This window comes from Eleutherodactylus coqui, chromosome 5, assembly GCF_035609145.1.
Source record: "Eleutherodactylus coqui strain aEleCoq1 chromosome 5, aEleCoq1.hap1, whole genome shotgun sequence".
Lineage (NCBI taxonomy): Eukaryota > Metazoa > Chordata > Amphibia > Anura > Eleutherodactylidae > Eleutherodactylus > Eleutherodactylus coqui.
Window position 1 is genome coordinate 13,342,182 of NC_089841.1, and position 12,771 is coordinate 13,354,952.

The following is a 12,771-nucleotide window of genomic DNA, read 5'->3' on the forward strand; positions in this document are numbered from 1 at the left end:
ACACTCCTCCAGCCTTCTAGCCATCTTATCCCCCAGCGCAGCTGCACCCTCCCCATTAAGATGCAGCCCGTCCCTACGGTAGAGCCTGTAGCCGACAGCAAAGTCAGCCCAGTTCTCAAGGAACCCAAATCCCTCCTTCTTACACCAACTCTGGAACCACTTGTTTACCTCCCTAAGATCCTGCTGCTTTTCTAGTGTGGCTTGTGGTACAGGTAATATTTCCGAGAAAACTACCTTGGAGGTCCTCGCCCTAAGCTTGGACCCTAGGTCCCTGAAATCATTTTTGAGGGCCCTCCATTGACCTCTAATTTGTTAATTGGTGCAAACATGCATCATGACTGCTAAATCCTCACCAGCCCCTCCCAGTATATGTCAACCCAATCCGCGATGTGTCGAACTCGAGCACCAGAAAGACAACACACCACTAGATCCTGTCTAACCTGCCCTGTGCTCCCTGCCCCCTTCTTACTGGAGCAGTCATCTCCCTGTCATTCAGAGGGCATGTCGTGCTGCAGCGGTGCTGGCTCTGTAATGGCATCCTCCTTATCTGCCAACTTTGCAAACTTGTTGGAGTGTGCCAGTTCAGGACTAGCCTACCTAATTCTCTTCATTCTACCCCTTTTAACTGTCACCCAGCTAGCTGCCTGCTCCCCCTGCTCTTCTGAACTACCGTCCGCCCCCGCCTCTACCCCAGCCAGTGCCTGCTCAGTGAGCAGCAAACTCCTGTCCATGTCGTCAATGGGTCTCAGTGTTGCAAGTCGTTCATTTAGATCCAAGATTTGGGCTCCCAAATTTGCGACGAGCACGCATCTTGCGCAACAGTATGCACCCTCGATTGGCTGATCAAGGATAGAGGACATCCTCCCTCAGTTTTCTTGCGGCGGCTCCGGTGCCGCGCTGACACTTCCAAGCTCCCACTTCACGTCTTATGTCACTTCCGCCTTCACTCAAGAAACCACCCTCCTGTCAACTGGTTGTCAGTATCTAACAATCGGGCAGCATAAAACTCCTGACGGGTCCCCTTTAATATCTTGTCAAATGTTTCCTCTTATTCTTTCCAGTAATTGAATTTTTACATAGAATTTGTGAGGTTTTTATATTGTCTCATCTTCTTTCTATTCAGCTCCTGAGATATTGGATCTTCTGATATATTCTAGATAAGAGAATTCTTCTAACTGACCCGTGAAGGATGGAGAAGGACAAAATCAAGATGGCAGAAAGTATATTAAATCTCACCCTAGAGATATTCTTCCAGCTTACTGGAGAGGTGAGAGATTCTGATGATGTCACATTACATCATTCTTATCTGTGGTAATAACAGATGATGTCACTAGAGAGGGGAGAGATACTGATGATGTCACACTACATAATTCTTATCTATGGTAATAACAGATGATGTCACTGGAGAGGTGATGGACTCTGGAAATGTTTGTACCAGTACATAATAATGTTTCCCCATATACAGGACTATACAGTAGTGAAGAAGATCTCTAGTGATGGCTGTCGGGCCCCTGTGTGTGATGGATGGGGAAGACCCCTGAGCCCAATCCCGGGGCCCCCACCTCACCCCCTGATGCATGAGGACATCAATGTACAGAAAATTCTAGAACTCACCAACAAGATGATTGAGCTGCTGACTGGAGAGGTGACGCTGCAGGGAATGCTGGGACATTATACAGTAACAGCACTGGAGGCTTCTGGGTGATGACTGTATATTGTGTTGTCAGGTTCCTATAAGGTGTCAGGATGTCGCTGTCTATTTCTCCATGGAGGATTGGGAGTATTTAGAAGGACACAAGGATCTGTACGAGGAGGCCATGATGGAGACCCGCCAGCCACTCCCATCACCAGGTAATAGACAGGACTAAATCCACGGGGACTTTATTATCTGTATATAAAGAATGACTTCAGTGTCCGTCTGTGTTTCCTGCAGTTCCATCCAGTAAGAGAAGAACCCCAGAGAGATGTCCCCGTCGTCTTCTTCCACAGGACCATCAGGTAGATGGAGATGTCCCTCTGATCTGTAGAAGGCTGTGAAGCTCTTGTCTTCTGCCTTATTAGATGTCTTCTACTTGTATGATGAGGCCGGTGGAGATGGCAGGATTAACCCCCTCCCATTGTCCGCAGTACAGGTATGGTGGATGTTGTGTGTCAAAGTATGGAGCAGGTGTTGGAGCTGAGCCCTCTCCATATGTGGCACAATCTGGCTGTTAGACTTAGCTGACTTCCTGCTGCAACAGCTGGGCTCGGCAATAATTTCAATCCAAGCCATTTTACCATTTAGATGACACCGTGTCAGTAGCGTTTAACCCCTTGAGTGGCGGGTTTCCTACCACCCTGTCATGCCTACCAGGGCAGGTTTTTTTAAAATGGTCTAACCATTGAATTTCAACTAGTTTTGCCGTTGCGTCTCAAGAGCCATAACTTTTTCATTTTTCCATTGACATGGCCATATAAGGGCTTATTTTTTGCGGGACAAGTTGTGATTTTTTAAACAGGGGGGAGGAAAAAAAGAAATGGGGGAAAAAAGAAAAAAAGGGGCCATGTCATTAAGGGGTTAAATAATGTATTAACTTCCTTCTCTGGGTCATTACGACGCATGGATACCACATGCGTGATTGTATTTTTTAAATTTTTTTTACAAAGTATAGGGAGAGAAGTGTTATTATTTTATATATTTTTTTATTTTTTATAATTTTTTAACTTTTTTTAATTTATTTATTTATTTTTTGTCCCTTTAGGGGACTTCCACAGGGACCCATCAGGACTCCTGATCACATTCCGGGGGTCCGATGGTGACAGCCCTTTACATGCTGCAGTGACAGCCCTTTTACATGATGCAGTCACATAGACTGCAGCATGTAAGGGGTTAACACAGCAGAGATCGGAGGTTTTCTCTGATCTCTGCTGTAAGAGCTGGTACCTAGCTGTCCTCTGACAGCTAACAACCAGCTCTCCCTGCCACAGAGACCATCGGCTTGCTTCTGACAAGCCGATGGTCTCTATGGCAACCTGTAAACAAACCAGTGCAGGAGATTGCCGACATATCGGCAATATCTTCTGCTGGTTTTTCAAAGCCCTTGCTTTGTTCTCTGTGGGTCTGTGCAGGCAGAGCACACTGTCACAGCTTGTGGCATTGTGCTCTGCAGCTCCCATAGTGATACATAGCCCGGAAATCTTCTGGGCTATGTCATTATGAGCAGTGGAGCTCGTCCTGGAAAATTTCCGGACGTGCCACTCAAGGGGTTAATGGTCCGGCAAGAGGAGGGGGCTCCATCTGTCTCCTGCAACAGTTATCATGTCGGCCCATGGCTTAATAAAGGATCATAGGTGTGCCGTGGGTTTCTTCCTGTTATGTTTTGCCTGTGGCAGCATTTAATAGAAAGACATTAAATGTGCAATATAGTATAAGTGATCAAATGATTGCTTGCTCAAGTCCCCTATGGGGATCAAATTAAAAAGTAAAAGAGTTTAAAACATTTTTTGCATAAAATAAAAAATATTAAAAGTTTTAAAAAAACAAAAAACTTTCCAGTTGGATCAAAAAAATTAAAAAGATGAACCTAATTAGTATTACTGCATCTGTAAGTTCATTTGGTTGAAGTATCACATTATTTATCCTTCATGGTGATAAATACAATCCACAGTAATAGAACTGTGCAGTTTTGGTCACTTTGTCTCCAGGCAATTGTATAACAAGCTATGAAGAATCGTGTGTACTCCTAAAAGTGCCAATAAAGCGTACAAACCCTCACATGGCACAGCAACAGAAAAATACAGACATTAGGGCAGTCAGAAGAATCAACAAAAACCAAATAGTAAAATTTGTGTTTCGTTTTTCCATTTTACTCCACTGAGGATTTTCAAAAGTTTTCTATACATTATATAGTAAGTAAATGATTGTAAAATACAACTTGTTTCGGGAAAGAACGAGCTCCCATGTCCCTATGTGCCAGGAAAATAAAAAGTTCCTTTATTCTGAAAGTGAGGAAAACCTTCCACACGACTTCTCCAACCGTCTGCTGACTTTTACAAAATTTGTCTCACAGCTTTTGGATCCGGATGAAGATCTGACCAATATTAGTACTACAGAGACAAATATGAGGGGCGATCAGCGGTGTAAAGAGGAGATTCCTACAGGTAACCGCCAAGGTGAGTAGTAACCACTAAATACAGCTGAGAAGAGTCACAGATTCTCCTCGGTCACCGGCTGCAGGTAGTTGTGTAGATTTATAAGCTCTGGGATCTGTCAGATGTTCCGCTGTATATTCCCCCATTCAGCCGGAGTACAAACTAAATATGGCTGACAATGTGATCTGTTATAGGAGATAACACAGGATGGGCATTTATAATATGGATGGGGAATACAAGCTGAATATAGACATGAAATATACCTATGTGATTTCTTCAGCATCTGCTGTTAGTCCTGATGAGGGATAAGTATTTGTACAATTTCGGGATTAAGAAACGATAGTCCATACATGAGAATTTTTATGAACTGCCTTCATGAAGAATAGCTGTATGCTATGCATGCTGCAAAAAGCTTTGTGCACAGAGCACGCCCCAATTTACAAGCTACACCTAATTTTTCATACCTGTGAAATTCCTTGAGCAAGAACACTAAAGGGGCAGGGGTGTAACTATAGAGGGCGCAGGGGATGCGGTTGCACCCGGGCCCAGAAGCCTTAGGGGGCCCATAAGGCTTCTCTTCTCCATATAGGGAACCCAGTACTATGAATAAAGCATTATAGTTGGGGGCTCTGTTACAGGTTTTGCATCGGGGCCCGGGAGCTTCAAGTTATGTCTCTGTGCAGCATGGTTTAGGTACGGGTACAGATACAGATATAGGTGGGGGGCCCAGCTCACTTTTTGCATCAGGGCCCCTGAGCCTTTAGTTACCCGCCTGTAAAGGGGTATGTACCTGGATCAGAACAGACATTTTGCCAGTATGTGGTAGGCTTGGCAAATTTTCTGGGAGTGCAGTAAAATCCACTGTTTTTCCTGGAGAGATGGCAATTATGTATTATAGTCATATCATGTTATAATGTGATAACAGAATCCAGAACGTGGAGACATGGACCAAGATAACATAGAATCCAGAATGTGGATACATAGACCCAGATAACAGAATCCAGAACATGGAAATATAGACCTGGATAACAGAATCCACAACATGGAGACATAGACTCAGATAACAAAATTTAAAATGTGGAGACTTAGACCCAGATAACAGAATCCAGAACGCATATTAGTCATTTACTCCCCACTTCTACACGAGCCAACCTAAACAACCAATCACCGTGAATCAGCCAACCCAAATAACCAATCACAGGGAATGAGTAATTCCAAACAACCAATCAGGTTGCGAATGGTGTGGATTTGGGGAGTAATATAGATATGTGCATCCAGAATGGGGAGACATGAACCCAGATAACAGAATCCAGAACATGGAGATATGGACCTGAATAACATAGAATCCAGAACATGGAGATATGGACCTGGATAACAGACCCTCTCACCAGCCAAGCAAGAAACCTACTGCACACTGATTGGGGGCAAACACCCTGAAACAGCTGTCTGTGTATGGATTCTGGCTTGGTTTCCTATTCCTAATGGAGAGACGATGCCATTTCTTGACCCACTCACCCTCAAGGTGTCTCCACACACTTTTTGGGTGCTCTCCTTAAGAAGGGACGATATCCCTCTTGACCCACCTCACAGGCCTCTCAGATCGAGAACCCAAGGGAGTCGGGGTATGAGTCTATCAAACGCTCACTTCTCAATCAAAAGGGAAATGTAAATAAAGAACAGACACAGATAGCAGCTCTTGAGCTGGATGGAGGGCCTCTATCTAATAGATGAAGAGTGCAACAGACACCTGACATAGAGGTGAGATGTCCAGTCAGTGCGAGCAGACCACAAATAATTGGGTTTAAGCCAGCTCAGAATGGGCATCTCCATCTCAATTGGATAAACCCTGGACTAATGCGTATCTCAAGTCAAAAATAAGATAGTGTTCCAATTTATATTGTGGCACTTGTTTGAAGTGAGACATAGTCCACTAAAAGAACAAAGACTGCAAAAATTGTAGTCTGATTTAGAGTAGTAGAGTCAATCTCACAATATATTAGAGGGAAACTTTTGGAGAGGCTAAATGACATCCTACTTCTGATTGAAATTCTATTACTGGTTCAACACGTTTCCTTGGGTGAATCCTATTCATCAGGAACCCAAAACTAGGATGACTATCAGGATAAGGCCGCCTGCACACGAGCGTTCCGGATTCCGCTAGCGGATTTTCACGCGTGTATGGTACCTAAATGTGCTTGCGGATAGGTGCGGATGCGTGAAAAATCACGCGCGGATATAACCGCCGCGGGATTTCCGCCACTGAAAGTTTGCATAGGAGTGCATTACAATACGCACTCCTATGCAGACGGCCGCGGTTTGGCCGCGCGAAATCTCGCTCGGCAAACAAACCGCGGCATGTCCTATTTTTGTGCGGGGCTCGCACTCACCCGGCCGCCGGCTCCGGTCTGTGCATGCGCCGGCTGCGCAGCAGCCGGCACATGAAAGAGCCGGGGCCGCCAGGCGCGGGTGAGTACACGCTCGTCTCTGCAGGCTCTCGGGTCGGGTCCCGCGGCGAGAATTCTCGCTGCCGGATCCGACCCGCTCGTCTGCAGGCGGCCTTTGTGGGCATGGTTGGTCCATGTAACTTTTTTCGGGCGCTTCTCCAGCGTGACTTTATTTCAGTCACTGCAAAAAAATTCACAAGAGGAATTCATTACTACAGATTTTGCATTCTTACATCCTGCATTGGCAAGAAATACTACCTATCTCCCTCTACAAATTTGCCTGTGAAGCTCTGTGCTGTGTGTTGGTAAGCCTCCTACCATGCCTACTTCCTGTAGTCATAGCAACCAGTGACTCCATCTGCAGCTGCACTGCGGATGTACTGCGTGAAAAAACGCACCCATTCACTTGTATTGGAGGCTTCACGCGCAGAATCCGACCCAAATTAGAACAGGTCGCAGATTTTCTCACGCGCGTGAAAAAACGCAATACAAATCCGTCCGTCTGGGGACAACTGCGGATCCTCATAGGAGTATATTGGCTGCGGTCTGGGGCAGATAATGTGCCTAAAATAACGCGCTGGAAATTCCGTTCGTGTGCAGGCACCCTTAATTACACACTTGGGATCCCAAGTCAAGAGAAGATACTCTAATCAAAAATATGACCCAGTTTGTCTATAACCAGTACCGCAACTAGAAAATAGGTGCAAGTAACTAGTCAAGATCTGGAGACAATGTCCAGAGGAAAAAAACAGCATAAAAGACCATCAAAAAGAAGGTCCCAAGTGACTTGGGTAAAGATTAATGGAACTAGAAGTCTAGCAAGGTCCAATAGAAGACTAGAGACGAAACCCCAGCCAAAAAGAAAATAATAAGCAGCAACTCTGTCAGCCCTGATGATGAACTGACGGTTAAAGTGGTTGAGAGGTGAGAGTTTTAGGCCTCATGTCCACGGGGAAAATCAGGCCCGCTACGGATTCTACATGGAGAATCTGCAGCGGGTCCCTCCTGCCCCGCGGACATGAGCGCTGAAAATAGGAATTTAAAAGAATTTACCCATCCGGAGCGGACCGGGAAGGTCTTCTCTTCCTCACGGCCGGATCTTCTTTTTCGGCCGGCGGATGAACTCGTCACGCTGGCGGCACGTCGCCGGCGCGTCGCCGACGTGCCGCGCACATGCGCCGGGCACATCCGCCGAGCCGAAGCAAGAAAGATCCGGCCGTGAGGAAGAGAAGACCTTCCCGGTCCGCTCCGGATGAGTAAATTCTTTTAAATTCCGATTTTAGGTCTCCCGCACGAAAATGGAGCATGGTCCAGATTTTTTCATGCTCCATTTTTTTTAAAATCCCTTTTATTGACCATCCGCGGGTATTTATCTACCCGCGGGTGGTCAATGCATCCCTATGGGGTGCGGATCCGCGCGCGGGAGAAGAGTTAAAATCTGCTGCGGATTTTAATTCTTCTTTTGCCCGTGGACATGAGGCCTAATAGACTCGTACTCGGACTCCCTTAGGTTTTCGATCTGTGTATTGTTTCTCTCATTAGTTATTCCTCCATATATCTATAGGGATACCCTTAGATTGAGTGTATGTTCTATAGCCCTCAATTTCAAAAGTTTCAATAAAAATAATTTTTAGCGGTTGCCTATTACTTCGAAGGGCTTTTTGTTATATATTACTGGACCCTACTGCTGCAGTCAATTAAAGTCTACTTTTAGATTGTAAACTGTTTTGCCACCACTGGCTTAGGTTTCCTTCACATCAGTATTGGAAGTTCTTTTTGGAAGTTGCATCACTGAGTTCTGCTAAAAACCAGGATGAAATAGTGCTGCATGCTATCCTAAGTCAGTTTGGAAAATGCTGGACAGAAACCGAGCGGATCCTTTTATAGTTCATGGGGTTTGTTTGGTGCCATTCAGTTTCATCATAAGACAGATTGGTTTGGACAGGGTGTGCCATTTTCCTGCTTGCTGAATAGAGCTGGTGAATGGAAACCCTATAGCACTGTTATTAATTAGCACTTAGTTAATAATTGCATTTCACTACATGACTTGCAATTTGTATGGAAATATTTATACCGAAATGTATATCAATGTAATTTTTAGGTTTTATATTCAAAAAGTAGTAAAATGAGCTTTATTTTTGGCAGATGACGGTACCAGGAATTCAAAAGCACTTCCAATATCTGTCGATTGTAAAGCAGAAGATAGTGGTATCACAGAAGATACATATGAAGAACCTGCTATTATTCCAGATATCCCCTCAGCCCTTCATGGCAAAGTTCCATCATCTGATCCTCCCGTACAGGTCCCATCTTCTGATTCATCACAGACCGATAAGCAGGAGAACATTCACAGAAGGGTAGAACATCAAAGAGCTCATACAGGGCAGAGGCCATTTTCATGTTCAGAATGTGGGAAATGTTTTACTCGGAAATCGGTTCTTGTTATACATAGGAGAATTCACACAGGGGAGAAGCCGTTTTCATGTTCAGAATGTGGGAAATGTTTTACTGTGAAATCAGATCTTGTTACACATCAGAGAATTCATACAGGAGAGAAGCCGTTTTCATGTCTAGAATGTGGAAAATGTTTTACTGGGAAATCGCATCTTATCAGACATCAAACAACTCACACAGGAGAGAAGCCATTTTCATGCACTGTTTGTGGGAAGTGTTTTAACCAAAAGTCAAATCTATCTGCTCATCAAAGAACTCACACAGGGGAGAAACCATTTTCATGTTCAGAATGTGGAAAATGTTTTAATGGGAAAGCAGATCTAGTGATACATCAGAGAATTCACACAGGGGAGAAGCCATTTTCATGCCCAGAGTGTGGGAAATGTTTTACTGCAAAAGCAGATCTTGTTAAACATCAAAGACGTCACACAGGAGAGAAGCCGTTTTCATGTACTATTTGTGGAAAGTTCTTTAACCAAAAGTCAAATCTAAGTGCTCATCAAAGGGCTCACACAGAGGAGAAGGCATTTTCATGCTCCGAATGTGGAATATGTTTTACCTGGAAGTCGGATTTTGTTAGGCATCAGAAAATTCACACGGGAGAGAAACCATATTTATGTTCAGAGTGTGGAAAATGTTTTACTGTGAAATCGGATCTTGTTAAACATTTGAGAATTCACACAGGAGAGAAGCCGTTTCCTTGTTCAGAATGTGGAAAATGTTTTAATCGGAAATCGCATCTTGTTAGACATCAGAGAATTCACACAGGGGAGAAGTCATCTTGTTGTAGTGTTAGGAACAGCGATTTAACAATAATTCAGCTCTAACTTTGCATTAAGGATCCCACAAAGAAAAGATATTTTCATGTTCAGCAACTCGCTTGTTTAAAATTACATCTTCTTAACCCTTTCCAATCAAATTTGTATCCTGGTTTTCCTAGGGGGCTTACTCTTTTTCTGCCATTATACAATGGTGCTATATGCTGGCTAAAGCCAGTACTGCATGAGGTGACACGTTGGATAGGCTCTGACAGCAGAGAGGCTGGCAATATACAGTAAGAGAAACCTGACAGATGTCTTTCAACATCGGAGCTGTAAAGCCTTAAATCATAATAACGTAAGACTTCAGACACTGGATTGGAAAGGGTTAGACATCAAAGAACTAAAACAGGAAACTAGCTTTTTTTTTTTCTAAACTTGCTTTATAGATACATAGAATAAGCTTAAAATACAGAGAGTAGTACTATTCCAGCAGGATTAGAATAAAGTGGCACAGAGCCTTCACATGTAACCTAAAAAGATTGCGTCCTCAGGTCAGATTATGTAGCAGTTCATCTACTTTATGGATGCGTTAACTTGTGGATTTGATGAGGATTTTCTGCATTCCCATTCACTGTGTGGGCTGGGTCTGTTGGCAGTCACCCCTCCCCAATCCTGGGTTGAGTTGAGTGGCTGCGCAATCAACCTGCACCTGAACATTTTTGCTCCTCCATACAACAGTCTTGCTTGCTGCATGCTATCAGGTCAAATTTTAATTGAGCGTTTCCTGTAGTATATATCTTGTACCTGGCCTATTTTTCTGTGAATTACTACAGTACAATCTGGGTTCATGAAAGGTAGATCTGCCACTATGAATATACACAAAATATTGACAATTCTCGATGCCATTTAAAGTAAACTATCTGCTCATCCCTTTGTGGCATTCCTAACTATAGATGCAGAAAAGGTGTTTGAAAAAGTCTCATGGAATTGGTTGAGAGCAGTGATGGATAAGATAGGCTTTAAGGGCTCCTTCTACTCTTATATATGCCCGCTGCCTTGGGGTCATATTCAACTTAGATCTCTCCTTCACCCCCTACATCCAATCTCTGGCCCAAACATGGCAGCTGCACCTCAAGAACATCGTTAGAATATGCCCTTTTCTCACCGAGGACAGGCTAAAAATGCTCACTGTTGCCCTCATCCACTCCCAGCTCGATTATTGCAACTCTCTGCTAATAGGCCTCCAGACTCTACCCTCTCCAATCCATCCTGAATGCGGCAGCCAGGCTCATCTTCCTGTCCAACCGCTACTCGGACGCCTCTGCTCTGTGCCGGTCACTGCACTGGCTCCCCGTTAAATACAGAATTCAATTTAAACTTGCTACCCTCATCCACAAAGCCCTCCACAGCACCGCACCATCCTACATTGCTTCCCTCATCTCAATCCACCAGCCAGCCCGGTTCCTCCGTTCTGATAATGAAATCAGACTAAGTGTCACTTTAATTCGAACCTCTCATTCCCGCCTCCAAGACTTCTCAAGAGCAGCACCTGTCCTCTGGAAGATGCTTCCAAAAAATATCCGGGCAATCACTGACACACTAAACTTCAGGCGTGCTCTTAAAAAGCACCTCTTCAGAGAGGCGTGCCATATCCCGTAAACCAAACACCTCTGTACTCCGCCTGATAACTTGCTCCCTGTCCTACAGACTGCAATCCCTGCTAGCTGTAATCAACCGGCACCTGCAGTCATCCCGATATTGCCACTATACGGCCTGACCATTGTCTGTGTGTGTATAGCATCCCTCATTCTCCACTTCGCCATACTGTGCACATCTGCAGCCCCTCTACCTTCTGTATCACCCCATCATCAGTAGTATGTAAGCTCATTGGAGCAGGACCCTCACCCCTACTGTTTCCATTAATTGATTACTTCATGTAACCGTTTTCTTCTGTTATTTCCCCTGTAATGTAAGCGCTATATAAATAAAGATTATTATTATATATGGAATTTATACACCTCCTCTAGCACAAATTTATACTCCTGGCTTTCTCTCCCAAAGGTTCGCACTACAAAAATCAGAAGGCAGTGCTCCAGAGGGGAGAGATGGTTATAAAAAAAAATTCTCAATTAGATTAGACTCACCACGACATCACTGGATTCCCCAAGGGGCACCGGTACGTCAAAGAAGAAGACTTGTGTGGAAAGTCAAAACGCGTCGCACCTATAATAAATATTCAATTTGTATTCTCTAGAAATCCTCCTCTCGCATCTGCCTGTGCCTTTATCACATGGCCTCTGGCATTGGGGTTGCCGGCAGCAAGGCACCCCAGTGAGGTGAGTCTATAGATTTCCATTATATTCACCGGAGCGCTGGGAGTTTTTTCTATTACCCAAGGTTCGCACTACAGAAGGGAACCAGACAGGGATGCCCTCTATCCCCGTTACTGTTCAATATTGCCATAGAACCACTGGTGTGTATGCTGGAAGAAAGCAAAGATATAAAAGGGGTCAAGACCAATAATGAAACTATTAAATCCACGCTGTTTGCAGATGTTATCATGTTGGTACTGGCGTAACCATATATGGATCTGCCACAGTTTTTTTTTCTCTCTTTGAGTCATTTGGGAAACAATCTGGTTTTGGGGTCAATACCACAAAATGTGAATTGCTAAATATTTCTCCTCGGGGTAATTTGCATAGTATATACATTTTTTAAAAAACAGTCACCTTGGTAAATAGGTAAGGTCCCTGGGAGTATATATAAATTGAACTACCCCCAATAATACATAAAATCATAAACTAACTACATAAATAGTACAACCTTCAACTTTCAATTTTGGGGCGATGTCATTTGATTAAAATGATTAGTTTCCCAAAGCTTCTCTATCCCACTTTTACTCAAACAACAAGATTTGGGAAGGCTAAATACAGCATTCCTGGCCTTCATCTGGTCCCGCAAATGTCCACGTATAGCCGTGA

The 12,771-nt window shown here is 44.1% G+C and overlaps 1 protein-coding gene across 1 annotated transcript; it reads left to right on the plus strand.

Annotated features, from left to right (window-relative positions):
* The first annotated feature begins 1,121 nt into the window (after positions 1-1,121).
* On the plus strand, positions 1,122-11,791 carry LOC136628700 (oocyte zinc finger protein XlCOF22-like). Its single transcript, XM_066604804.1, has 5 exons — positions 1,122-1,267; positions 1,466-1,645; positions 1,728-1,844; positions 8,491-8,554; positions 8,721-11,791. The coding sequence occupies exons 1-5, from the start codon at positions 1,190-1,192 to the stop codon at positions 9,854-9,856; spliced, it is 1,575 nt and encodes a 524-aa protein (XP_066460901.1). The 5' UTR covers positions 1,122-1,189; the 3' UTR covers positions 9,857-11,791.
* Positions 11,792-12,771: the final 980 nt, after the last annotated feature.

Coding starts and splice junctions, on each gene's coding strand:
- LOC136628700 (XM_066604804.1), top strand. CDS start 1,190: ATGGAGAAGGACAAAATCAAGATGGCAGAAAGTATATTAAATCTCACC. Junction 1,268..1,465: donor TCTTCCAGCTTACTGGAGAG/GTGAGAGATTCT, acceptor CCCCATATACAG/GACTATACAGTAGTGAAGAA. Junction 8,555..8,720: donor CTGCTTGCTGAATAGAGCTG/GTGAATGGAAAC, acceptor TATTTTTGGCAG/ATGACGGTACCAGGAATTCA.